Below are 26570 nucleotides of genomic sequence, written 5' to 3' on the forward strand. Positions count from 1 at the left end.
TAATCTGCGATCCCGTATACGAATATTTCACCTGAAATCCGTACCATCTCAGATTCGTGGGGTGATGTCTTTAAATGGCAGCGTGTATAACTGAGAACTATTTCCTTGACTGTACTACCAATTTTTCCATCAAATCTCTCTTCGGTTCTTGGAATGATGGTGAACGTATTGGAATGATATAAATTTAATGTCGAAAACATGGATTAAATTCTCTCAAAAGTGGTCTTCGCTGAAGAAACCTTCCCTACCACGAAAATTCTCCAAGTTCAGGGACCGGAAAAACGGGAGAATATCCAGATTACTGATACGAAGCGGCGACAAGTTTGGAATTTATACTAGGTTTTTTTTTCAGATAACATATACATCAAGTCATCCTAATATATGAGCTTTACATCATCAACGGTTTTCTTCATTCCTTTACTGCTGTTATTTTCGATTTCTGCAAATGCGGATGATGAGGAATTTTCTTCGTCACATCGACATTCAGTACGGAGGGCAACATATCGGCGACGACAACCAGTGTATCATTTTGTTCAAGCTCGACTGATATCGGTTATTTAGATAGTGTACATGTCTAACAAGTAACCACTTCAGATGTGTTCATGGCCATCCGGTAGACGGTGAGTGCGAATGTGAGCAGGATTACATAGGAAGACATTGCGAGAAGAAGAAACACTGTGCATCGTTTAGACGCTACAGAAACGGCTCGTGAGTTGGTGATTTTCTGGAATTGATGGTCTTTCCATTTGAAAAACAGTCGGATGCGGAACACTATTCTGAAATTTTTTGTTCTTCTATTCGGAACTCTTGGTATTTTTGTTGTTGTTTGAGCCATCCGATCCCATCCATAACTGTCTTTTATGCTCTATTTTTTTTTTCAAAGGGCTTTTATCTATCTATGAGTTTCTATGATGTTTTCTACGACGTCATATATTTTCATAAAATTTTTGCAAAGGAGGTGGGCGTGGGAAGTGCAACATAAAGTTTCTTTATTAATACAGGATCTTCGCCTGGAAATTCGTTAATAACTAGCAGATTTATGAAAATAATATATACGGAGCATCACATCCAAATAATGTCTGGATGTATGCACTAATATGTACGTACATGTAGCATTCGTAATTTTTCTGTTTTACTTGTAGGAAATACCAATATATACTTTGGAATTCAATATTTGTTGTATTCATAGAAATATGTCACAGTGACATTGCAAGAGCTTCACATTTGTTTTTACACTTTTTTCTAGACGGTATAAATAAGAGTTTCGCGTATTGAAAATATTTTCACTAAGAACGGCGGTTTTATGAGAGTACTGTACAGATACAATACCTGCATAGCGACATCTAAGTTACTTTTACCTATTCGGACCTCCTAATCCTATCATTAATTCAGGTTTTCTTTCTGGACGAAAGGAAACCTAATCGATGATCAATTAAGTGAACGAGTTATGGCGTAGATCAGATCGTCAGTGGAATTATTATTACTTATTATCTCACTTTGAGTCAATACTCTACTATATTTTCTTGAACTAACTATTAGCATTTTTAAATTGCGTAATGATTCTGGAGTTAATAAGTTGTTGAGCTTAACAGCACCCTTTTATCTTCTGTTTATTTTACAACTTCCTTAAAACCACGTCTAAATCTCTACTTAATTGTAGTACGAATTTTATTAGAGGGACAACAAGAAAACTCGATGGCTTCTTTCTGTACATGTGTAAATTTATGATTTCATTAATCAATCAATTTATCATTAAATCATTTAAAATTTCTGATTCTTCATTGATTTATTTCCTATTACAATGCTGTGCGTAGAATACGTTATTATGAAAGCTCGGAAGTACAGATTCCAAAATGGAAATGAGTGAGTTGAGGCAATTACGAGTTGAATTTTGAGCATATGATCTGTTATGATCATTGATTGCCTGCATGTCTGGATCGATACTTTGTCGAAGTCTCCACATCGTATCCAAAACCGATATTTATAACCACGAATTAATGGTTAATTTTGGTTTTATGCATTGTGTTCTCGTTTTTTTTTCCCTTTCGAATTCACATCCCATTCACATTTTTATTGTTCCATTTACCAGTCAGTCAGTCTCTTTATTGTTTATTTTATTTTTATTTTTATTTTATTGTCGACCTTATCGTCTTTATCCTTTTCAGCGAAGATTTGGATGGCAAAAACAATCTTCTGTCCTTCCTTTTTCGCTACTCCGTCTCCGTTTTGATAACGATTCCTTGAAGCATATTTTTCAAAATACAAAAACTTACGTATTCAGGATATTAGAGCAAAATTTGAAAGCCAACCCAAAATTACTGCTCATAGAAAATGTGAAATTCTAACAACAAACAAAAGCGAATGGTATAGTTCTGACTCTTTTCCACACATAAATTCATGTGTTGTTTCTAACTTTAAATATTAAGCCTGTACTCTTTGTATTTTTCAGTAGTGATTGTAAAAATTCGATAAAACTTGCCGTGAAAGAAAAAAAAAGGTTATGCAGTAACCAACACAATTTTTCTCCTTCTTTTCTCTTGCTTTCCCATCCAACCTGTAGATGAGGACAAATAATTTGTGATTGATGGCAATCTAATTATGATTAACGCCGTGATTTCCAATTGTTTGTCACAGCAAAGGCACTTTTTTCTTGCTCCGCGTTTAAGGTGTCGTTATAATTAATTGCTCTCCTATGGTAAACACCAAATATCACAGTGGATTGATTTATTGCACAGAGATATTTCTGCCGGAATCCTATACTAGTACTGTTTTACTGGTTGAGCGATCTAGTTAATTTGTGTTCCCTACTCTCCATAGGTTTTCCCACCCACAGATAGCAGAAATTTAGCTGATTCACACAGCATTTGTATTGATTTATTGTATTTCCAGGTGCCCATCATGTATTCCAGGATACTATGGGGAGTATTGCGAAGAGATTCATTGTGTTCACGGAGAACCTAGCAGATTGGGTAAGAGCTTTGTAAGTATTAGTCTGGACGCACGTACGTTTTTATACAAATATATATGATATGAGTCCTAATGGGAATTTCTCAGAAGAAAAAAAGTACAAATAATAGCATAAATGTGGGAATGAGATAGACGGGGACGTGTTCCACTACTTTTTCCTGTGATGAGTATTTACATAAAGGACCCACTCTGTGGCTTTTTCATGGAGAACATCTTCATACATTGTTTAAATATAAACCATATTAAAACAAGCTGAAATTTTCTTAGTAACCTTCAACCATAGTACCATGAAATTTTTGATTATAAAAAAAGTAGATAGCTTTATGCGAAGTTCCAAGAGTACGGTATAACAGCAGAATGGCGACATGAAAAAGTTACGAAGAAATTCCGAGGTCGACTCGAGGGATATAAAAAGTCGCTTGTGTTGATGAGATTTTGACTGCTTTTTTTTGACAGAGTATATGGGATGGATTTGTGCTATCACAGTCATTCATTATTTCAATGAAACAGAGAAGGCCTCCGTGGGTAAATCACAAAAATATAAGCACAAACGGCTGACATTCTCTTAGTTTGTGGTGCTGAAGTTCGTAATCAGAGTGCTATCCTGCCATTGTGAAACTTGTTCTTCAATTAGTTACATCGTTTATGCTCACTGCGTCTGTATGTTGTATCCCAGTACTTTTTTTTTTGTTGATATTCCCTATTTGGGTGGGCTTTTAGAGAAGCTAGATACATTCGTACCCTGTTTACTAGAAATGAAAACTGTGAAATTAAATCAAGAATTTTTAGAAGATTATGACTAAAACTTGTTGGTCAAGAAAGTTTTTTTTTTCTACGATCACTAACCAAAGCAGCATTGAATTTCCTCGGCACAACTGTCACCGAATTCTCTTTTCTTCGCTTTTTTCAAACCTCTTCGATACTTGTGACGAACATAATTATCACCGGTGTCGACTATTATCGCTGTCAAAGTAGCATTCCAGTTGTTCAACATCTGATACTCTGGATGATACACTGGGGCGGCTGTGAAAGTTCCGCTAGCGTGTTAAGCAATTTTTTTTTAGTTATTCTTTCATGAAGGATTCCTCAAATATCAAAAAAAAAACCTTTTTACCAATCCGCATAATTGTTGAATGGTATGTATATACACTTGCTCGAAGAAATTCGAAATTTTCTCAAAATCAACCACGTCTCTTTTTTCACGGAGATTTTCAAGGTGAAGGAATGAGGAATCAGTTTAGAAAAAAAAAGGAAGAATCTTATACAAGTGGTTCTTGAGATCTCTTTTAAGTGCTGAACACAGTACATTCCAGATATGCATTCTTTGCAAAGTGTTTTACTCACGGTCTTCTAGGCAACCCTATTTCTGACCATTTGAGAAGCATCATAAAGAGAAATAAATGGAAAGAATTTCGATTGATGAAGTGATAGGGCGACTTTCATAGCGCCTGATAGAATGGCTGTGTAAATGTTTGGGGATACATGAATATTAGATTAATGGGTAAATGAATGGAAAAGGAAGGAATGGATAAGTGTGTGAACGCTTAGTTTGTGAGAAACGTACTGAAAAGAAAATCTCAAACAGAAGATGAGCAAGAAAAGAAATGGAGAAAAGAAAAGATTGTTGTAAAAATGTGCATAGTTTTCATACAAATGAAATGTCATCCAGCGCTAGAACTGTGCTTTCTTTAAAATTTAAACTAAAAGTCACATTATCTCTTGATTTTTTTTCGCCAATATTTGTGCTTATATTTCATGTTAGTTGGAAAGGTGCTGAGACGTCCTAGCGATTTATTATTTGCGGTTTCTTTCTCCGTTCCACTCTTATTCGTTCAATCTTTCTCTATCATTGATATATTCTCTTTTTAGTGTTTCAGAGACAAAATGCGAATGTGAGGACCCGTATTCGGGGACATTTTGCGACGAACTGAGTACAAAACGTGTTTACAGCTACTATAATCGCCGAGTAAGTATTCTGGTATACTCTAACCATATGAATGGAGACGGCAAGTGTTGATCGTGATGAATTCGATAATTGGTGGACAAACGTTTGAACTTTAGCGTTGTTTGCAGCAAATTACACCCACTTTTGCGGTCTGGAACCAATTGAAATTCGGGGAGATGATCAAGGTCATTGTTCGCGAAAGGTCACTGTAGTTTAGTGAACAGAGCACATAGCTATAAGGCATCGTGGTTCGTTGAGTTAAAATGAGGTGGTCTATGATCGCTAATGTTGATTTTTATCCATATAAAGGAATTAAATAGATTCAATCGATTGAACAGCTGAGAAGTGATCTGGCGTTTCCGTTGTTAGTTTCAGCATGATAGTGAAGTCAATAACGACATAATAAGGTTCCCTGAATCTTTATAAACGGATTCCTATAGCATTAATTAGACAGTAATATATTAGTGTAACCCTTAAGACATTAAATTGGAGAATATGGCTTCGAAGTTTATTGTGAAGGAGTGATTAAATTATCAAATCACATAGATGTATGCCATAATTCGTCCAGATTCATAAGAATCACTATGATGAATTTTTCACCGCAAGTTGAGATATTCGGCGGTTCTTTTAAAGAATTTTTCTTTTTTCTTATTTCGTTTTGCGATGCTTCTGATGCTAGGAAGATTTTGCGCTGCAGAAATCTGGTATTTTGTGGACTATGTCTATAAGTTTACAGCATTTTTGAAAGTGATGAATTACATTCTTGTATAAATTTACTCTAATACGTCAACTCCTGAGATTATAATCAAAATTTTTGTGTTTTTATTTTAATGCTCTTATCCGTATTATATTCACTCAAGAAACCTCCTTGTATTCCAGACGTACTTGTTGGGACCACTAGGAGCTCTATCGTTAATCCCCATGTGTGCTCTATACATGGGATGCGAGTACATGGCTAAAAAGAGACGGGTATGTCCAAATTCTTTATGGATACTCAAAAGTAAATCTCTGTATGCAATTCTGTGAAATTATAGAAAGGAAGCGATTAATCCAATGAGGAATTTTCCAGAAGACTCTCAATTTTTCCAACTCGAAACGTTTTTACAGTAGAACGAAAAATTTCAGGTGAAACGAGTAGGAGAAATGCTTGGTGGCCAAAATATCACCGTTGACCAGGAAGTATTGCATCATCTTCTCACTAAAAAGGTCTCAGAGGTTTAGCACCTGCTCAGCGTCTCTTCTATGACACGCTTAACCTCAACCCCATTACTTTCTCTCCGTCACTATTTCTCCATTACTTTCCGTTTCTTTGCATTCTATTCTTAAAGAGGTGTTTTCTGTTTTTTTTTCCTGGAATTCAACTGTGGCTGATACTCATCAGCATGGACAACTCTGTGATCAAAGTAATAACTATATACTTACGCATAAGTATATGTATGTAATTATTGCACTCTTATCATCTTTACTTTGTTGGCTCTGTACGTTCACTCACGCGATCTTTTAGCGAATGCTATGCCTCAATTATGATCTTCGCTTTCGAGTGTAGTTGAATAGATCGAATAGTTCGAACTACCTATCATTTATCTGTGATTTTCTAGCATAACGGAAATGAAAGATAAAGTGATTTGAAGGTGACCGACAGAGCGATGAAGTATGGACTCATTTGTGAATTGAGTCATTGAGTGCTGCTGCATGGAAAACGTGCTCGAATCCGAAGAAAAAAGTTCTTGTTTAAGGATAGTTTAGTGGACTTTGTCTTGCTGTCCAACTAAGCACATTATCTATGGAGCATGAGAAAAATGAAATGAGAGTAATAAAAATGTAAGTGATTTTCTGCTACCCAACTATTAAATGGTAGAAATTAAATTATAAGTCTTCTGGCAACAGAGTGAGATATTCCTCAGATATTTATAAACAGTTCAGATTTTTTTTAATTGGAGGTATTTTTAACGGTAATGGATCAGGGTTTTCTGTTAGGGTAGGTTTTGTTTTTCCTCATCGTTTGCCCGGTCTCGGAGCAGTACTCGTATTTTGTTGTCCTAATGAAAAATTACTTCTTTCATGAATGAATACACTGGAAATATGGACAACACATAGATTTTTTTAAATAAAATTAATTTAGGCAGAAACCATTGTATTGAAATTAACACAAGAAATACTAATGTTAAAAATTTTGATTATATTATCTAATCTGACTACCAATGAGGTGTTGAACTTCTATTTTAGGGAATTCAGTTGAGTTTTGGCGGTTTTCCCTCCGCCATTGCCTCCTTGAATCTTCATTGAATCTGAGACTGAAATAAACAAGACTAATCAAGCAACTAAGTGTAGGAATGTTTCGCTTTTCTCTTTTTGACAGATGATCTAGAAGAAGTCATGTTAACATTGTTTTTGGGAGTAACAATCTTCTTTCGAATATTCGTATCGAAACCACTGTGAGCAGACAGATTTGGGAGTCATGTTAGGCAAAGAAATTGGAGTTTCACTGATCACTGCTCTGGTTTTCTAGTTTTTTTTTTTGAGCCTTTTTAACGATTCCTCCGCTCGATGAATTGAAAATTATATTGAAAGCCTTGTAAAATATTTAAGAATGAGAGAGATTGCACTGCATTGGAGGGATCAGCCTAATATGTACATACTGCCGTGGGATGCTTAACTTCGCTTGGTAATAGAAGTCCATAGATACTGTAACAGTTGAACTTGTGGGTAGTAAACGAATTGTGCAAAGAAAATTGATGTATAAATCAACTATTAGCGCCATGAAGAATCTTAATTTATAAAAATTTTGATTTTTTAAAGCTCATGCGATTATGCTGCTCAGTGTGTTGTTTTTTTTTCGAAGCGGACGAATCCACATAAAAAAATAGATTCATTTAAAATCGTAGAGAACACAAAAGGTAAAGCAAATAATTGTTAAGATGGCTAGCAATGGCATGAATACAATAACATTCTAATCTAATTTTAAAGTAATATGAACCCAACAACATGAAAGGCATAAAAAGCATAAAATGAAGAAGGGGAAGCGAATTGGTTGAAGTTTCGCAAATCAAACACGAAAAGATGACAATTTTGTGCAGGGAATGTTGACAGATTATTAACAAATTGAATTTAGTTCTCGGATAACATAAGCAGCGGAGAAATACGTTTTTCCGGTCCCCTAAAACAAAGATCCTGACAGTTTTGTTCGTACTGTATCGGTTGCTCCTCCATCTCTTCACTTTGTGAGCATCTTGGATAATGATAAGGAACACATGCTTCCGACATTCGCTAGAATTGATATCAGTACAAAATTAAGCAGAAATGTCTTAAAAATATTGTTAAAAAAAACAAATAATATCGAATAACGTAGAAATAGATATTATTGTAGTTTTGTACTAACAACATTCTCTGTTATTTGTTGTTTATCTCACCGTGTCCTCACTAGATAAATATAGTTTTGTGTCATTTCTGTTCTTTCTAACTTTTATTTTACATAAAATTGAAATGAATAATTTTCATATAAAGCTAAAGACAAGCTTCATAGAAGCAATACCAGGACATTTGAAAAATAAGTGAGACCTTCAGGATCTAAATATTTTTATTCTTTTATTATTTTGAGATTATTTTTTAACACCGGTTCAAGGAAAAATGTCTGCTTGAATTTTCATTCTGTCTCAATATCGACGTCATTTCGGAATTCGCTGTGGTTCAATTTCTTTCTATTCATATTATTATTATTATTATATTATCCAAATTTGTCAATTGTATATTCATTTATATACGTATTTATAGTGTTGTATGCTCAAAGGAAAGAACTCATTAGTATTAACGTAGCTGTACAATTTACTCAGTTACCAAATCCAGCTGAATTCATGGATCATTGTAACGATTGTTTTCATTTTCATAAATTTTCTTCGTCGGCCTGCCCGGTTTTTTAACAGTAAAGTTTTTAACATATTACCTCATCATTTGGGACATCAACTTTCGAAAGATATCCGAGAATTTTACATTTTATTTAGGAGCTGTATGACAATAATTCTAGCTTGAATAATCAGTTATCTTGGCATTCACTCCAGGATTAAGTAAGCGCTGTACCTTTTACGTTCGCGTGGTTCCCATGAAATCCAGACATTCTAAATGACCGGTGAACACAATTTCACTTTCATAGTTCCTGCATCGCTGTTTTGTCGTGGTGGTGTTTTGTTTTTTCACTAATGTTAGAAATCAGTAGGAACTGTCCTTTTACCATAATCTTCCGTAGAATTACTTCAAAATATGTGCCACCACGTAAGAGGGGGGAGAGGCATTTAGGAACATTGAATGATTTTAAAATGGCGGTTAAGTTCGGAACGCGTTGTATAATAGTATGTATTCATCTTCCGATCCTACATTTCCATAAAATTTATGGGAAATGCGTGATTGTTCCGTCTCCGGCTTTGGACTGGATCATTTGTCCGTAGTGGGAGTAAGAGGAATTCGCAGTTTAATCAGTGTCTCGTGTAAAAAGCAATTGGGTACAAGAAAAACACATTATTGGCCCAGTTTTGAAGCTACCACATTAAATTCTCAGATGTTTTGTCTTCGTAGATTTATATCGTTTGTTTTATCTTCGAAAAAATTCGCTGAGCTTTTGAGGTGGAATCAGTGCTCCGAATTCTCCAGAATCAAATTGCTCTGAACCGTCATACCATAACCGTTAATATATGTGAGGAATGTTTTAGGCTGACATCTGATATACGTATTAATTGATATATACTAATCGTTGAGTTAATTACTTTGTCCGGAGATTCTCTTTAATTACTTACCGGCCTGTAATATCTCTTCACATATTTCGGTATCGTACCGTCGGAGCATTCGGTTCGTGTAATTTTACAGCAACGTCGATTTTCCAGACCTGTAAAACAAAAAGAAAAACTTTAAAAATTTACAATTCTGTGGAGTGATTTTAGCTGAAGATCAATACGAGGATTTTGTATACTCCCATTTCATCAGGATATCTTATGACATTCATATGTTATATTCGCAAAGTTTCTCCCTATAGGCATGACATTTCTTTCTTATTTCTTACAGTAACCTTATATTCAGTCGGAGGTAGAGTCAAAAATCACCAAAACGGAATTTTCCCAGCCTTGAATTATATGAAGTCTAATTGGCGTTGAAATGTGTTCAGAAGAAATTCTGGACACTGCGATGATCGAATTTTGAGACAATATATAGAATAATGAATTTCACATATTTCAAAAAATAACATATTCATTTTTATGGTTTCGCAAAACTTTTGAATCCCACCTTCTCTTATTTTTTTTCTATTCAAAGATTTCTACAAAGCAATGTAATGAATCTTCCTCGTGATTATGTGAGAAATTGAGCTGTCTACTGACCTCTTCTTCTCTTCTTCTTTTTACCATAATAAAACTCGAGCTATTTAGAAGACTTTTCAAAAAATCTCTCTAGATCTTTTTAAAGAACGAGTGAGAGTAATCACAAACTACGGTGATGGGTAAAGCTTTTAGAAAACAAGATCTAAGAATTCCGTTCTTCCCTAACAGGTGCTGGATGTACAATCCCTAAATGTTATTGTGCCCTTTTCAACGCGAAGAGTCTCGGGAAAGTGATGCTTTAGAATCCTAGCAGCCAAAAAGCCTTGATAATTGCAAAAAAGTCATACTTGTACTCCATCTGACATCGAACGGATGAGTGAAACATTTAAAAGAAAAAAAAACGATCGGATGTTTCCATGTGAGAGGGTTTCGCAGATTTATTAAGAAACAAAATTGGATGCTGCAGATTTATCAAGGAACAAAATTATGTTTGCGGATTTTTTACGGATTTCAAAGTTTTAAAGAGCTGTAGTGATGTTACTGTAGCTGGTACAGGCGCTAAACCAAGGATACCCTGACCACCTCCAAAAAAAAGTCTGACCAGCAAACATTTGTGAACATATGCGGAAACTTATAATAATGACTGCTTGATATTTTATGGATTTTTCAGTGCACAATGTTACTTAACCGTACTTGGTGCTTCTAGATTTTGCTCCGTATTCTACTGATAGTTTATTTTTGTGTACAGTGAAAATCTCCTAGGATCACATCCCTATCACTGGAACTCTCAAATAGTGTTATCTTTTGCTCTACCCGAAGAATTCGAAGGTTCCTATTTCCATCTTGGAAAACCTATCTTTCTTTGTCAGGATTTTTCCTACTAAAGGTCTATGTGATTTATTTCTGTGACAAATTCGATCACTATGTCATATAGAGTCTCATGGAACTGCTTGTTTCCTCTCGGACCCCAATTTATTTGAATTTTTTGCAACTTGTAGGGTTTGTTAAGATAATAGTGATATCAGGTTATCAAATATTTGATATATTTGTTGAGGTCACATGAGGGGAAAAGTCACCTCGTCAAGAAAATGTAGGTGCTTAATTCGTCAAAAAATCGTCTGCTCATGGATTTCGGCAAATAAAAGTGCAAATACGGAGGGACAATTCCGTTACAAATGCAACGATTGTGCGCACCTTCTCGGATAATGATGCTCATTACATTCGCGCAGATCCCATTTACTATTTGCGATACATATCGCAGCTGGTTTTTCCAACAACACAGCTCTTTTTTTTGGTTCTCTGCATCCACACAAGAATTAATGAATCAATGCAAACTTACAGTCTAATCTAAGTATGGGTGAACGACGAATTGGATCATCGGACAGAGCCTAAGTTAAATTTTTCCTGGCAATATGGTGCAAAAAAAATTGAAACCGGAAATCTCTTTGAAGGAGCTTACCTGGACAATTTCTTGTGTCATGTAAAGTTTTGAAGTGATTTCCGAGGCATGTTTTCGAGTATTCGGAACATATCCCTGGAAAAATCTGTACTTTCTGTGTGATCAGCTCTTCCAGTGCTCAACCTCTTCATCCATGAAACATACAAAAAGAGAGAACACGCGAAAAATGCACTCGTGTTGTGAAAACACTTCTTTCACGTAAATCTACAAAAGTAGCACCTTTCGTGGCCAGTACGGAGGTGTTGTAGTCGTTGTCGTTGTGGCTTCTGTTGTCATGACACTCGTTGTCGACGGAGTTGTTTCATATGCTTCCAAGTCTTCATTCTCCGCAAACGAGTTGGAAGCTAACGCATCCGAGGATTCATCGAAATCCTGAGAGGTCAACAGATCGGTGAAAGATTTTCCGTCAATTTCTTCTGTCACCGCCGATTCGCTGTGCTGTACGGTCGCTTCTGTAGGTTTCGTGTTTTCCGTAAAACCTTGGTCACTGAAGTCGGATTCAGCAGTCGTTCTCGTGGGAACCCTAACGTCACCATCCAGTGGATTGTCGTATATGTATGAGACGTTATCCGGAGTAGAACTCTCTTCGCTCTCATCACTCGTGGCACTAAGGAACTCCGATGAAGAGGAACTTTCCTCTGTCGTAGACGGTAACTCTGTATTGAAATTTGACGTCGTTGTCTCGTCTTCCTGCAAGTTTGGATCATCTGTAGAGGTCGAATTAGCTGTAGGCTCTGTTGCAGTGGATAAATCTTGGGACTCATCGGTTGTGCTCGGATACAAATTCAATTCATCTTCCTCATCTGGCAAGGAACTCGTTGCTATTGTGGTGGTACTTGTAGTCGTCCTAAGTTTATACGCTTCCACCAACGCTTTCATAAGTTTTCTATTCCTTCGAAGCACCTTACGGATATGTTCATCATCCAGAGGTGTTTTGAAATCAGTGGCTGTTTCAAGTTCTCGTAGAACATCGCTGATTTGAGACTGTCCAGCAGTGTATTTCTCGTCATCTTCCGAGAATGTGCTCTGCTTAGCCACCAGTATTTTCTTTTCCTTGGCTGGTTTCAAATGTTTGGGAAGATCCACGGTCAGAGTGTCCAAAAATACGCCCGAATTGTTATTTGCTGCCTTACGAGACATATTCTGCCTTCAATGATAAGATATTAATCGGTGTTATTCTTACTTTAAAAAAGTGCACTGCTTACCTTGTCAACATTCTGCCTTCGGCTATTATTTCTCCCTTAAAAGAAGGGCGATGATCGGCTTCTAGTTCTACCGCCAACTGTTCGACAGTTCGTGTTCTTTGTCCATGAGATCTCCTCTTTTCACTGGGAAAACGAGGTAGATCTCTTAATTCGATGCCTCCTGTCAATTATTTCTTTTAAATTTTTTGTTTTTTTACTCTGGTGTTTAAATACAATATCGTTGTAACCGTCATTACATTAGTATTACCTCCATTCATTTTTCGAGGCACATGAACAACCTCATTTTCTAGCCCTCCTTTGTCCAAAAGCTGTTTTTCGATCACTACCTTGACAGGTGCCTTTTGTCGACCGGATTCGCTAGGAAGATCGACAATTTCGGATGCACCCTGAAATTTCGAGCGTTTTCTCGTTTTCCTTTGTCGAGTTCCACGGAGCATGGGAATATTGTGACAATTAATAAAATAAACTATAATAATAAGTAATAAAGACAGTAATAAGAAACTATGTGGTCTCTCTATTCCTTGTATAATTAGCGGAATTTGATTTTTTTTTCCCAGACAACAATTCTTTTTGGTAATATATTTGATCTTGTCGAAAATAAAGAAACCATATGTAATTCCACATAGAATTCTGGACGAAGCTACACCTTTTTTTCAAGTAGAAAAACTTGGTTTTGTTTTGTAGAGTGCTTACTTGACAAATTGTTTTGGAAATTTCAATGATAATGGATTGATCTAAGAGGTTTGGTTTTGGTTCTTTTACGATGAGAGAAAAAGAAGTTAATGGAAATTAATATGTATCTAAAACACGAGCTTTTTTCGTGGATTCATGCATACAACAAGCTAGTTATTATGCTGTTTATGTGTGAAGAGGTTTTTCCCCGTGTCAAAAGTGTTTTCGTGGATACGCGGCCCGTTTCTCATCCGGCTACATTCGCTGCAGTTCAAGGACCAATTAACGGGGAGTCCATTTAGTTTACAGTTGATCGTTTACAGTAATTTATATGGATTTTCTTTTTACAAGTTCCCAAGTTTTAGACATTGTGAATGATTTGCTCAAATGAGGAATTTCTTTGAAATGCGACAGGTGTTTAGGGGCGAAAACAGTAATTCGTGTTTGAGATGAGATTTTTGATGCGCGTGCGAGATTGGAGACCGTCTGACAGATATCGAAGTGAAATTGTTTCTGGAGGTGCACAGTTTCCTTTTTTCCCCTACCTCACATAAGTCTGGAGTGCAGGATGAGGTCTCGTAGAGATGTGGGCATCGTCTCGTAGGAGCGCCAAAACTATCCGGAAGTGATGGACGAATAACGTCACGATTGCGAACAGCTTGACCATAATAGCACGTGCCATAGCACGTACTCCACTCTGTCCATTCGCTTAGCTCACATTCTAAAAGAAAACGTTAGAAAAATCGTTAGTGTGGCTACTAATAGAATTAATGATGTAGTACTAGCTTCCTATAGATGTTTCTTAACTTACCTAAATATTTTTTCTTTTTTTAATCTTTTTTTAAAATCTTTTTTCGTTGACCAAGAACCAAGAAATTCCAATAATTCTTGAAATTTTACTTCTTTTTCTACAAAAATATTTATTTGTAAATTTTGCAAACAGTTGTTTTCTATAATAATTTTGTGTGATTTGTAAATAATTGGAAAATGTATGTCTCGAAACCATATCTGACTAATCCGAATTTATCACAGATATTCCCGAAGCAGATTTGGTGAAAAAGCAGAACCATTGTCATAAATGCGCACAAAATCGTCCAATCGGAAAATTTGTTTTTTTTTTCAAACTGTCCACAAACAGATCTACGTGTTTATATGTTCCAAATCCTACATTTTTTGGGATTCATTCTATATTTCTCTTACAAAATAATGCCCTAACAGAGTAATCCCAAAGGTCACTCCTGAGAAAATTCAACTATTATTCAGGATAAAACTGCTGCTATAGAATGCGAATAGTATAAGAAACAGAAAAAAATGACAGGCGTACATTCCTATCGAAACAATCACACTTCTCTACTATCAATGAAACCATCGCTTCACTTTTGAAGTTGACCGATATACATCTAGGAATGGAGCCAGTTTTTATTATAATGGGAATTAAATTGGTAGATCCAACAAAGTTCTGAATCGCCTAATGTCACCTTCATTAAAATTTCTCTCGCTCGTTTCAAAAAAAAAATCACCACTAGAGACTCCCCTGGAAGAAAAAATCCTTCTTGTTAATTTTTGAAGTTTTCGAAAATATCATCACCTTAGACGTAAAAAAAAGCGAAAGAAACTGTGTAGAGGGAGAAGATTACTGCTATTTAACTACAAAATCCTCGATTCAGATGTTTAATGACATTCTCTTAACCTATACATTAAATATCATGAAAAAATAAGTATCCGAAGAGATATGAACTAACCTGATCCGAGGACAATTGTGACGTATAGAGTTAATAAATAAATTCTGATCATCGTATTGTCCACAACAACTGACCGAGACGTTGTGTAGCTGAGATTCTCGAAACGTTGCTCCGCCCCAAAAATCCGTACATGTCTGCGTATCCGTAATTTGTGTACGCTCTTATGGATTTCGAGATAAAACAAATGTTCAGGTGTGATCTTATTCTCAATCAACGTCAAACCAATCCAATGATATGAAACAATTTACTGATAAGGAAGCAACGAAGATTCCTTTCTTTCTTATACAGAAGATCAACCGGATTTGTAGAAAGATCTTCGGGATTTACAGGATATATTTTCAAATCATGTTGAAAAAATACAATAAATTCTTTTAATTTCTCACTGTGAGATATTCTTCTATGAAAAGTACAAAATTGAATGAAAATACAAAACTACAATGTTTGTGAGGTAATTTGTGAAAGTAGACACTCATCCAACATCCGGCAGGATAATTTCCTTAACGTTTTCCTTGATAAGCCAGTAAAAGATGGAAGTAAGAGGAAAAATGTTGATTTTCACTCTTATTTTTCTTTTTTTTATTTTGAAGGGGGGGGGGGAGTATAATTTATGCTTTCTCTACAGCAATAGACTGTTGCACGATAAATTAGAGATCACAACTGTGATGGATCAGGTGGATTTTTTTTAAATTACAGAATTATGAACAATTCATTTTATACCTAATTCTTCTTAGAAATTACCCTAAGCCCAAAGCTTTTACAAATTTCAGTTTTAGAGTTGTATTCTGCACGAAAAAAAAAACTAATCGTACTCCTCCAACATCACAATTTTTGCTCATATATTGGTTATTTTACCAACATAAGTGGAGAACTTCCAAGCAAGTAATGAGGAGAAAAATAAAGAAAAAGGAAAAATGCAGATGGTAAATCATTATTCTCCGCCAAATAGAAACTTCTGGAATAGATGATGGGATGAATTTTTCAAAGAACTGGAAAGAACACACATCGAGTCTTAATCCTATGATAATCCAATCTTTTTTCGAATACTTGAAGAATTTTCATTCTCCTCTTTAAAAATTTCAGTTCTTAAGCACATTTTTGTGGTGACAATTCGGAAAAAAGTCTTGAACAATGAAATTAGAAAGGGCAAAAGGGTCTATTTTGCAAAAGGATCTATTTTCGACAGTACAAAATCAATAGATACTAAAAAAAATCGTCTCAATGTGTCTTCACAGATCTACATTCAGCGAAGAAGGCCTAAGAACAAAACGGTTCTGTGATATGTGTTTATAACTGAAAAACTAGTATGGAACAACAAACACCGTTCATAGTTTCCCTGAGAGCGACTTGTAAACTATCATTGATAAAAAATTTAAATCCCGTTTTATTGAGAACTCCCAAATCCAGAAAATAATGTCTTCTTTTTCACGTTCCTGCCTGAAATAGCTACCCGTATACCTAAATGGTTTTCGTTTCAATGATTTCAATGAGAAATCCTGGTGCTGCATATTTTTGCAAAGCATCAAGGATTTTCATCGTCCACCTATACCTTTTTTGTGCTGATAAAATATGAGGAAATTTTAAAAAATGAACTTTTCGAGGGCATAGCAGTTTGAGGACTTTAAGTTAACAATTTAGTTGTACACGTTTAAGAGAAAATAGGTTAGTGAATATTTTCTCGCTGGAAATGTTGAATATACTGTTTTTATCAGATATATGTGATCATATGTGTGTGGTAGAGGAATAATCATAGTTACCGTAACGTGCTTATCTATTATCCTGTATTTTAAGGAAATTAGTGCATGAGAAATAGTCACATTTGTTTTAATGTAACGAGCACCTTTTTATAAGAATACAATAGACCGACTGTTCCATTAAGAGGACAATTTTATGGATATTTTTACTCTCGAACCGGCTATGTCAGCAATGCTGAGGACTTCTTGCGAATTCTGAAACAAAAACGGAAAATATATACGTCTAAATATTCAGAACCCAGAATCCGGGTGTGAATTCTAGCCACATGTCTGTGGAATAGACTTAGAGGTTCTTTTTGGAATCTCGGATTACCAGACACGTAGATATATCTTCTAAAGAGAAAGATTAATTTCAAATGAAATCACATCCAAGCTCTGTGGAATTGCTCACTGAATTATCTGGAAGAAAATCGGAAACTTTTTAAATAGAGCGAACCTACACATTTGTTTCCACAACGTCCACGATATCGTGCTCACGACTGAGAGATTGGAATTCGTTGAATTCAGGATATTTAATTTTGCGCTCTGTGGTTTTGTTTATGTAGTTTTTCTAAAAGGTTAAATTTTAGCTGTTTGCTTAAGATTCTGTATAAAAAGGAGGAGTAGCCCGTTTCTCCGCTCAATATGTACGTAATAAGTGTAATAAATATAGCGTACGTAAATAATTGCTACGCGGCACAACATTCACCGCTCTCTCCTACTTGAAGTTCTCCCAATTTTCCAGAAAAAAAAATATGAGAATGCTTTGTAGAGCTGGATCCTAAATGTGCGCCGCATACATACCGGGGTCGGTCGGCAATTTGTCCTATTCCAGTTGAGTCGCCGCAGATTGAAGCTACATAATAACGTTGGACATTTTCCAAGAAATATTACATATTATACATGTTTTTAAAAAATTTTCACTGTATTTCATAGTTATCATTTTGTTCATTTCTTTAAATTCAACTTTTTCAAAAATTGATGACATATAACAAATTTGCAGGATCTGTTGAGATCCTGAATGCTGAAAGGTACAGTAAACTTAACATGTTTGTAAAAGAATACAAATTTCATAATTATCGCCACCAATTTATTGTCAGAGATTTAGCTGAGGAACAGTGAAAGGGAAAAATTCTGGAAGGTTCAGATTTCAAATCCAGAAAGTTAACGGAAAATCTATGAAAGCGATCTGAACGAATACATGCTAGAATAATTAGAAGTTTCTAGCACATACAACGGTACGCATAGGAAGTAAAAATGTTCAGTGTTTATGCGAAAAACTCCTCGAATTCCTTAAAAAATGTCTTTTTTTTTAAGGAGGATGAATTTTCTTTAGATTATTTCAAAGATTTCTGTACGGAATTTGTTTCAATACGACTTCATTTTTATATGTTAAGATTTTCTCATTCATTACTATTTTGGAATTCTTCGAGTTACTTAGACATCCGTTTGTGATTATTTTTGTTGCACAAAATATCATTTAAAAAATTTTTAAAAAATACTTTGAAGTCTCAAAGCTTTTAGTGAGAAAGTGCAACCACTAAGAATTCCAACATAAAAACCGAGCAATCTTTCAGGTAGGCGGCCAGAGCACACGCACATCCAAAAAAAAGTAAGTAGCAATAATATAAGCAAACACTTATATGAACTATAAATAATTAATAAATATTTTGAATAATAATAACAAATGAAATAATAAATAGCAAATAAAACAAAAAACCCAAACAACATGGAAAGAACAAAAACACAACAAAAAGGAGTAATAAATAATAAAATAAAATCATAATAATTTAAAAATTAGAAAAATAAAACAATATACTGTAAATAACAATAGAGAAACAGTGTTGAAAGAAAATAGTTTGCTCTATTTATTCCTTCATTAGAATAAAAATCTGTTGCGTCACTCTTATTTACAAATAGATGTAATAATCACGAGCAAATCTAAACATTTTCTCGTTTAATTATTTGCAAAATAATTTTTTTCTGATATGTCATTGCATCCTGCCTTACTTTAATTTATATTTTCAAATTTTTAAAGATGATAACATGTCTAATGATCGATTTCTACAGTCTCATAAAGATTGTAGCTTACATAGGAAACCATGAAAACGTGTTCCATTTTTTCCACGACCAAGGTGGTAAACCTCGGCGCTCATAGCGATTTTTTTTTCAGGAAAAAAGGCTTCAATGTAATATGAGAGGAAAAGCTGCATCTGGAGGGCGAACTCAGATGTAAGTCTCACGATGTTCACCTAAACATTTTTTGTTTACAGTCCCTTCTTTATCAATTTTCAACTAATTTTTTACATTATGGACGAAAATTAGAATCACCATAAGAAGTATCGAAGCTAACAAACTGCTACAAACTGCTATAAACTGCCACTGCAACAAATTACTGTTTTTATAATAACGTACTAAAAAAAAGTGCTGAATTATATCACATTATACGTTTTGGCGTATTTTTATGAGAGATCACAACGACAACAGCTGCTGTCATTGGATACTTCCACATATCCGGACATGTAAATGCATTCTATCTTCCCCTCGAATCTTAGAAACACCACTTCATTCATGTTCTTTCTCACTGAATTCCCTTGTCAAGCGATAAGCAATCCATCGCTTGTGTCGCACTTTTTTTTAATGATCCACTTGAGATGCTGGATGTATTCGAGTCCTTTCGCGTCAGCGACTTTTTTTTTTTGGGCATCAATTCCTGGCGTTTACGATTAGCCAGAGCTTTCTTTGGTAAGTCAGTTAGTTTCTGTCTTCCGTTATCTTTGCGCTCTTTCAATCATGTAATTCGTCTTTGAAACCTCTTAATTTTTCTTCCGATACACGAAAAAGAGATGTTAATATAAATTGGATGAAGTCAGAAAATCTCGAATGAAATAGCAGCTCCGTTCAAAGTAAAAGTCACTGGCGTATCAATCGACTCGGGATGCGCCAACGCATTTTACTGGAATTCGTAATTGTTGAGGTTTTGGAACGCTTGTTGGCCTATACAATGACTTGCGGGGGTTAGCCGATGATCAAGTCACTGTTTTTTTTTCCTGACCAGACAAGTCTGGTACCAATTTATCGACCCCGGAGGGATGAAGGGCTTGGTTTGCACTAGGCCGGTTTCGAACCCTCGGCCGTATGGCTACAACGGACATCTAACCGACTGCGCCACACCCGCCCAACTCTGTTTCCCTTCTATAAAAACTACAAATTCGTTCCATGATCTTTCACAACTTCTGTTCTCAATTTCTAAAAATTTTGTTCTTTTATTCTTTTATATTCTTTCACCGCTTATTTAAGGATTTTCCTTAAAAATTCAAGCGTGCTTTTTACCTTCGTTCATACCTTTTGCAGTTCTCATCGGAGTAATCTTTCATTTCAGTTGATTTCTAAATTCATGTAACTTGGATCATCTTGAATGTGGTTTCATGCCTTTTTAATCACTGGTTTCACTGGATCTCTGCGTTAGAGAAATCGCATAAAGCTGCAAAAACCCTTCTTTATAGATCCTTTCACTTCCACTACACATATTTTAGCAAACGTAGCTTCAAAAAGTGTTCTATTAACTGTAGCAGGAAGGAAGTCTGTTGAAAAATGAGCAGAAATGTAAATTTGCTGAAGAATACGCATTATTTTCTCATACGACATAAAAATATCAATTAGAAAAAAGTTGTTTACATCGTTTTTTGCTTCAAAAAAGTGTTGTTTATTATAGTTTAATGACTGGTTTTTGTGTTTCAGAACTGTTAGATGAAACGAATAGAAAACGTGGACATTGACTTTATAATTTCTGGAAAAATCGAATGCAATTTATTTTAGACGACAGTTTTTTTTCAGCTATTGAACTGCAGAGACCACATCTAAGATAAAGGTCCATTTTGTTGATTGGCAGTCCGCTCGTTTCGTTCCTTTTTGTTCAAAAAGAAAATCGCCTCCTGTAATGAAAGTTACTCGAGCTTTATCTTTTGTGTTTTTGCACTTTTGCGCCGACAAACAATGACTCTGAATCCTCAAAAAAAAACCAACGTATTTCTTTGCAAACGTGCCTACGGAACTAATGTGAAGACAGGTTTGGAGGCGAGTAAGAAAGCGATTTCGTGAGCACTATCGATTGTACCGGATTTATTCAGTTTCCTGAAGTATCCTGGAAGGCTCTGACGTTTTTCTCTAAATAAAATACAACGAGAATGATCCGATGTATTGTTTGCGGTGTACAGTAGCCTCTTCGCATCTCAACGAGAATTTTTAGCAGATCTTGGAGGCTTGGTTTTTGTCCGTGTAGAGATTTTTCAAATCTTGCTCTTAAATGGCATTCATAATCGTCAAAAACAAAAAGAGAACAACAAAAAAACATACAAACTATTTTTATTTACTTAACAACTTTGAAATATGTTTATTTTCCTCAGCCGAAAACTCGAAGAAGCTCTGGAAAATCATAACGATACAAAAAGTATGCTGTATTAGAAACAGTTATCCATGTTGAGCAACTTTAATCCAGAATCACCAAGAGAGATGAAAATCCAAAGTTGATTTTTAATAAAATTAATGAACTTGATAATATCAGCAGTGCGACCGTGATTTTATTTATCCGCATTGTTTTTTTTTATCATTTATTCATCGCGGAGTCTTTTTCCCTCTCTCTCATTCTCTGCTTTTCATCCTTTTCACTGTTTTTGTTCATCGGGCACTTACTCAATTTATTATTGCGTCACTCAAACTCGCAAAGTAAATCAGATGTGGGCGGTTGAGTTCATCCTAGCTATTAGCAAGTGTACTTTCCTTTACTCTCCTCATTTATCCATTTAAATACATAATACACATGAGTGCAAGTCAGATGAATACGTGAAAGCCAAGTTTTCGCATTAATATCCAGGCCATTCTGGAAGTTCCCAATCAAGGTTTTCAGTTGGAAGAAACACAATAAATATGCTTTTCGCTAGGGTTATTTTTACCATAATCCTCTAAATTTTCTATTATCGTAGCGCAGAAGCACTGTTGCCTTTTAGAGAAGATTGGTTCTCAGTGAAATCTTCGTTCCGACAAATTTTTCACAAGTGAAGTGTCAAAGCTTTTTTTCTAATCCCAAAGGAATCTGTTCGAAAATTCTCTGTTATCTTCATATGATGTTTCAAAAACGTTAAGACGCTACGAAATACTGTTTGCATCTAAGATGGGTCCCACTGTTCAAACTTAGAAAGCCTATTTTATTTTTTGCTTAATTGCCATCTTCATTACTGCATTAGTTACTTACTCTACATTTGTATGTAGAAGCTATATGTACAAAATCACCTCCAATACTTATTAACTTTATTAATTTATTTTAAAATTGCTTAAATGATTGGTTTTTACTGCTTCACTTTTCCTCTTTTTCTTCCGCCCTTTTTTCACATATTGTTCTTGAATTTTGAGTAATTATTTAGAAGTTTCTTATTTTATTTTAGAACTACTTTTATAGATTACAGCTTTGTTTCTTTTTTTCTTTTTTTTTAAATTTAATCTGTGAAACAATGCAGTTGTGGGATACGCACTGAAAAGTGATGCAACACTAATTTTTACTATGGATGATGAAATTTTTCCATGCATTTCTAATTGTTCCCGTTTGTCGAAAAGTATAATGGTCATGCGAATTTTCATTCTTTTGAAATTTCTCAATGTTTTTGGTGTTGTTGACATTTTCGCCTCTCTACTACTCTGTTATTTTTATCCGAACATCTAATCGTTTAACAAAACTGATTTTTTTCTAATCGACCACTAATTAAAGGACGAAGTGGAAGTTGAACTAATTTCTCAGTCCTTTCCTATCAGCACAAAAGTTCAACCGTAATATTTAGAAAATAACGCAAAATAAAAAATAAAAAAATAAATATAAATAAAATAGAATGATAGAGTGAAAGTGAATTTAAGCGAATGGGAATCTAAGGTTACTGCATCGAATAAATTCCCTGTTTTTAGCTTCGAAATTTGAACTGAATAGTGGTAACCGTAGAACCTGTTACCTTTTAAAGGATTGAAACAATTTTGTGACGTCCAAAAACGTTGCACTAAATTCCGGAATTGAATTTTTCTTACCATACTCTTGTTTATAAATAAAAACTAAGTATCCAAGAATGTTATATATTGTTCCTGGTTTTGTACGTAACTAATGGTATTTGTGTTCCACTTCGCGACCGCTACGCGTTCACTTCAATTCCGTGCTTTCACTGCCTTCGTCTTTCTGGCTCCGTTTCACTCTGCCCGATGTGGCGCCGGGTGGACGTAATGGAAACGGACACGTATCATTCCTTCTTGGTTAAACACAAGTTGTAGTAGTTTGTAGTATACTGTAGTAATTACAGAGGACATTTGAAGAACTCCTTCTCTGAAAAATCTTTCAGGAATTCACCAAAAAAGGTTTTGTCCCTAGAAAGTTGAAAGTCGAACCCTACTCTTCAACCGCTAAATTTGTATTGTGCTACTACGTGGTTCCCATTCTGAATCTTCTTTTATGGATCAATCCTCTCACGTGGTACTGTCATAAAGTTTTATTCGACCAATTAGAGTCGGCTCTGCTCGAATTAATCCTTAATCATCCATGCTCTGCATCTATTTGATTGATTAACAGAGAACCAAGGTCTAGGATCTAGACTAAAAGTTGAGACCTTATTTTTCCATGAGTCGTCCCTCATCAACTGACCAAATGTTTACTTTCGTTTGCACTAAATCCAAGTGCAGAATGCAGATGTCTCGTTGTCTAAAATTTGATTGAATGAGTGGTTCCCTTCAAAGTAGATTGGGACTTTGCATAAAAACTAATTCCTTTAGTGCCGTTAAGTTTAAGTTTTGTTTTTTTAATTCATTCGCTGAATAATTCGGGAAATTCTGCTAAAAGCAGCTATTTCCATTATCGCTCTATACTACATATTATTATCATTATTCCGTTTACTATCACTATTTCGAAAACCTTAAAATGTTGTATGGTTAATTTCTCGGATTGTTTTCGAGATTTTAATGATTTATTTAATTATTTAAATCGTTTGATAGACTTTTTAGAAGAGCACAAATGGGAATATTGATGAGAAATCACCGCCAAAACATCACCGGCAGATGAAATAGTAAACTAATAATAGTAATAGTAAACTGAGTTACATTTACTTGTCAAAATAACTTACTTGTACTTCATTTGAGATGCCGAAGTTGAGGACATTAACACATTTCAAACACCTTCTGTTAGCTACACGACGCCACTGTCGAAAATGTTTCAGGAATTCAACCAAAGCTAAAAATAGAACGAGAGGCTCACCGTAGCGTATTTGTATAAAAATTTGTATTTGTAAACTTATTCGTGTTAAAATAAAATCCATAAGCACTTATTTTCTATTTCTCATGAATTCAACTGTACGCAAACGCTGCAGTTTTCATGGTTTGCACCGAAGAAAATCTTTTCTCTTGCTAAAAAAAATATTCTCTTCTCGAATGTTTTCCTCAATAAGAATAGCATCTTTTGCTTATCTCAATGTTTTAATGTTAACGAAATATATTGCATCAAATTTTATCGTTCACTTTAGGAGTACATGTAGCACTTGTGAGTTTATATATCGACAAAGTACTGAGATGTTTTATTTGATGGGAAATTGAAAGTTCTAATTTATTAACGGCAACACTTTCTGAGGTTCTTTTAAGTTATTCTTTCTGCGGAGGCAAATCTGACATCTTAATAGTTTTTCTCGGTAGCGAAACATTTCAAGAATTAATATTAGCAGTCAGCATTTTCTGATTAAGGTGAAGAAATAATTACCACTGGACAAATCGATGTTTCCATTGGAAAACTCATTGAGTAGTCGTTTTAAGGTGAAATTGGTGAGCAAATTTATTAATTTCTGCTGCTATTTTCTAGAATTGATCTTTTTGATCTCCAACTATTGTGATCTGATCGAAATACCTCCCGTATCGCAAAGTTCGCCGATGCTATGATGTTCTTGATTAAGTATCATCCCTAATCTCACTTATATTAACTATTGCTTTCTAATTTTTTAAAACCATTATTGTGCGGTAATTGAAGTTTTATAATATTAAGAATTTTATATGTATCTTAGTTGCAAATCATTCCGTAAAACTTTGGTGAGCAGTGCGCATCCAAATGTCTTTAGATTTCGGCTGCTCAGAGAATCATGCTATATAATAACGGGTTTATTCTGTCGTATGTGTGTATGTATGTATGTATAGCGAAAATCCAGAACGCGGTGAGACGTGTCCAATGTCCAACGACGTTAGATAGGTGTGCTGACGCCCCAAAGCGTGAAACTAGAGTGGGACGGGTCCTACGCTGTCGAATTGGTGCGCCGAGGATAATATCTGCTGTTATAATAATATCTGATAATATCTGCTGGGGTGCGACGGATTCGATGGCATCGAATTGGTACGCCGGCATCAGAAAACGGTGGAATGGAGTGGGACGGGTCTCACGGCGTCGAAATAGTGCACCGTCGCCAATGACCGTTATTACTGTGTGCGAGGAGTCCCATGGCGTTGAATTGGTGTGCCTTCGTGCATCAGTGTCCCGCAGCAACTTCGTGTGGATGTTGAAAAAGATAAATGTTACGTTGCAACCGCTTCATATCCGTGGCCACTGCACGCGCTGCATTGTGCCTCTATAACTCCTCCCCGTACCTATTTCCTTGCAAGTTTGCCTCAGGATGGTAACATCACCTCCTCAGAAAGTGGAAAAACGCTTGCAAACGGGTGCTTAAATAGTAGCAAGCTGTTTATATGGTCTGACGTGGAACGTTGTCTTTATCAGTACGGTAATGTCGTCCACGTCATTTCATGCTAAAATATCATTCTGTGATAAATGTTGAGGGAAATCAGGAGGAACACCCATTCTTCGAGTAACGCTTTAAAATTGTGTCTGTATTATATTGGTATCGAAAGAGTGTTTGAAGCTGAAGTTTGAATATTCTCCAAATGTAGAACTGACGAGTTTAGCAAGAAAATTATCCAATCTTTAGCTTTTATTTATAATAAAAAAGAAGAAGAAAGCGTTGTTAGAAAACACAAATCTACTTCCAGAAAAATAGTACTACTATTAATTTTCATTGATCAGTGAAGGGGAGCGAAGCGAACATCAGAGAAAGTCTGAAGTCCGGCATTAGCCAGACGTTCAGACTGATCCTTAAATACGCTGATAATATTTGCTTTCCCATCATTGGGTCTAATAATGTTTTATACGTTTTTTTTTCTCAAAATATATTTGCAGTTGTTTACATAATTATTAATGAACTGTAGAAAATTGCCGAAAATTCGAGAGGTCGTTCAAATTTCGAAGATTATTATTCTTCCTTCCTCCTTTTTGCTGTTCTCGTTATAGTTAATCTGGAACGCGATTCCATACCATGGTCACTTTTCAATTCAAGTTTATCTATAAAGGACGAGGAGCTTCTTTTTAGACATTCTAATAATTTCTTCTTTTCGCTAGAAGCTAGCAGCGACGTTTCATTCATTTTCTACTGGCTAAAGGCGTTTGAATTTGTGATGGATTCAACCCTGTACAATCTACATGAATGCGTGCATTATT

The 26570-nt window shown here is 35.3% G+C and overlaps 2 protein-coding genes across 2 annotated transcripts; one reads left to right on the forward strand and one right to left on the reverse strand.

The window, feature by feature from the left end:
* Positions 1 to 381: 381 nt before the first annotated feature.
* Positions 382 to 6133, forward strand: RB195_021544 (uncharacterized protein; the record flags this gene model as incomplete). Its single annotated transcript, XM_064208344.1, has 6 exons — positions 382 to 521; positions 595 to 708; positions 2890 to 2969; positions 4845 to 4933; positions 5792 to 5881; positions 6038 to 6133. The coding sequence occupies 6 exons, from the start codon at positions 382 to 384 to the stop codon at positions 6131 to 6133; spliced, it is 609 nt and encodes a 202-aa protein (XP_064064225.1).
* A 1887-nt stretch (positions 6134 to 8020) lies between these two features.
* Positions 8021 to 15342, reverse strand: RB195_021545 (uncharacterized protein; the record flags this gene model as incomplete). The annotated part of the gene is made up of 9 exons (XM_064208345.1): positions 8021 to 8179; positions 9697 to 9785; positions 11552 to 11600; positions 11672 to 11746; positions 11891 to 12818; positions 12877 to 13036; positions 13124 to 13262; positions 14094 to 14269; positions 15291 to 15342. 9 exons carry the CDS (start codon positions 15340 to 15342, stop codon positions 8021 to 8023), a joined length of 1827 nt encoding a protein of 608 aa, XP_064064226.1.
* Positions 15343 to 26570: the final 11228 nt, after the last annotated feature.

The sequence above is a fragment of the Necator americanus genome, chromosome X (genome assembly GCF_031761385.1).
Source record: "Necator americanus strain Aroian chromosome X, whole genome shotgun sequence".
Lineage (NCBI taxonomy): Eukaryota > Metazoa > Nematoda > Chromadorea > Rhabditida > Ancylostomatidae > Necator > Necator americanus.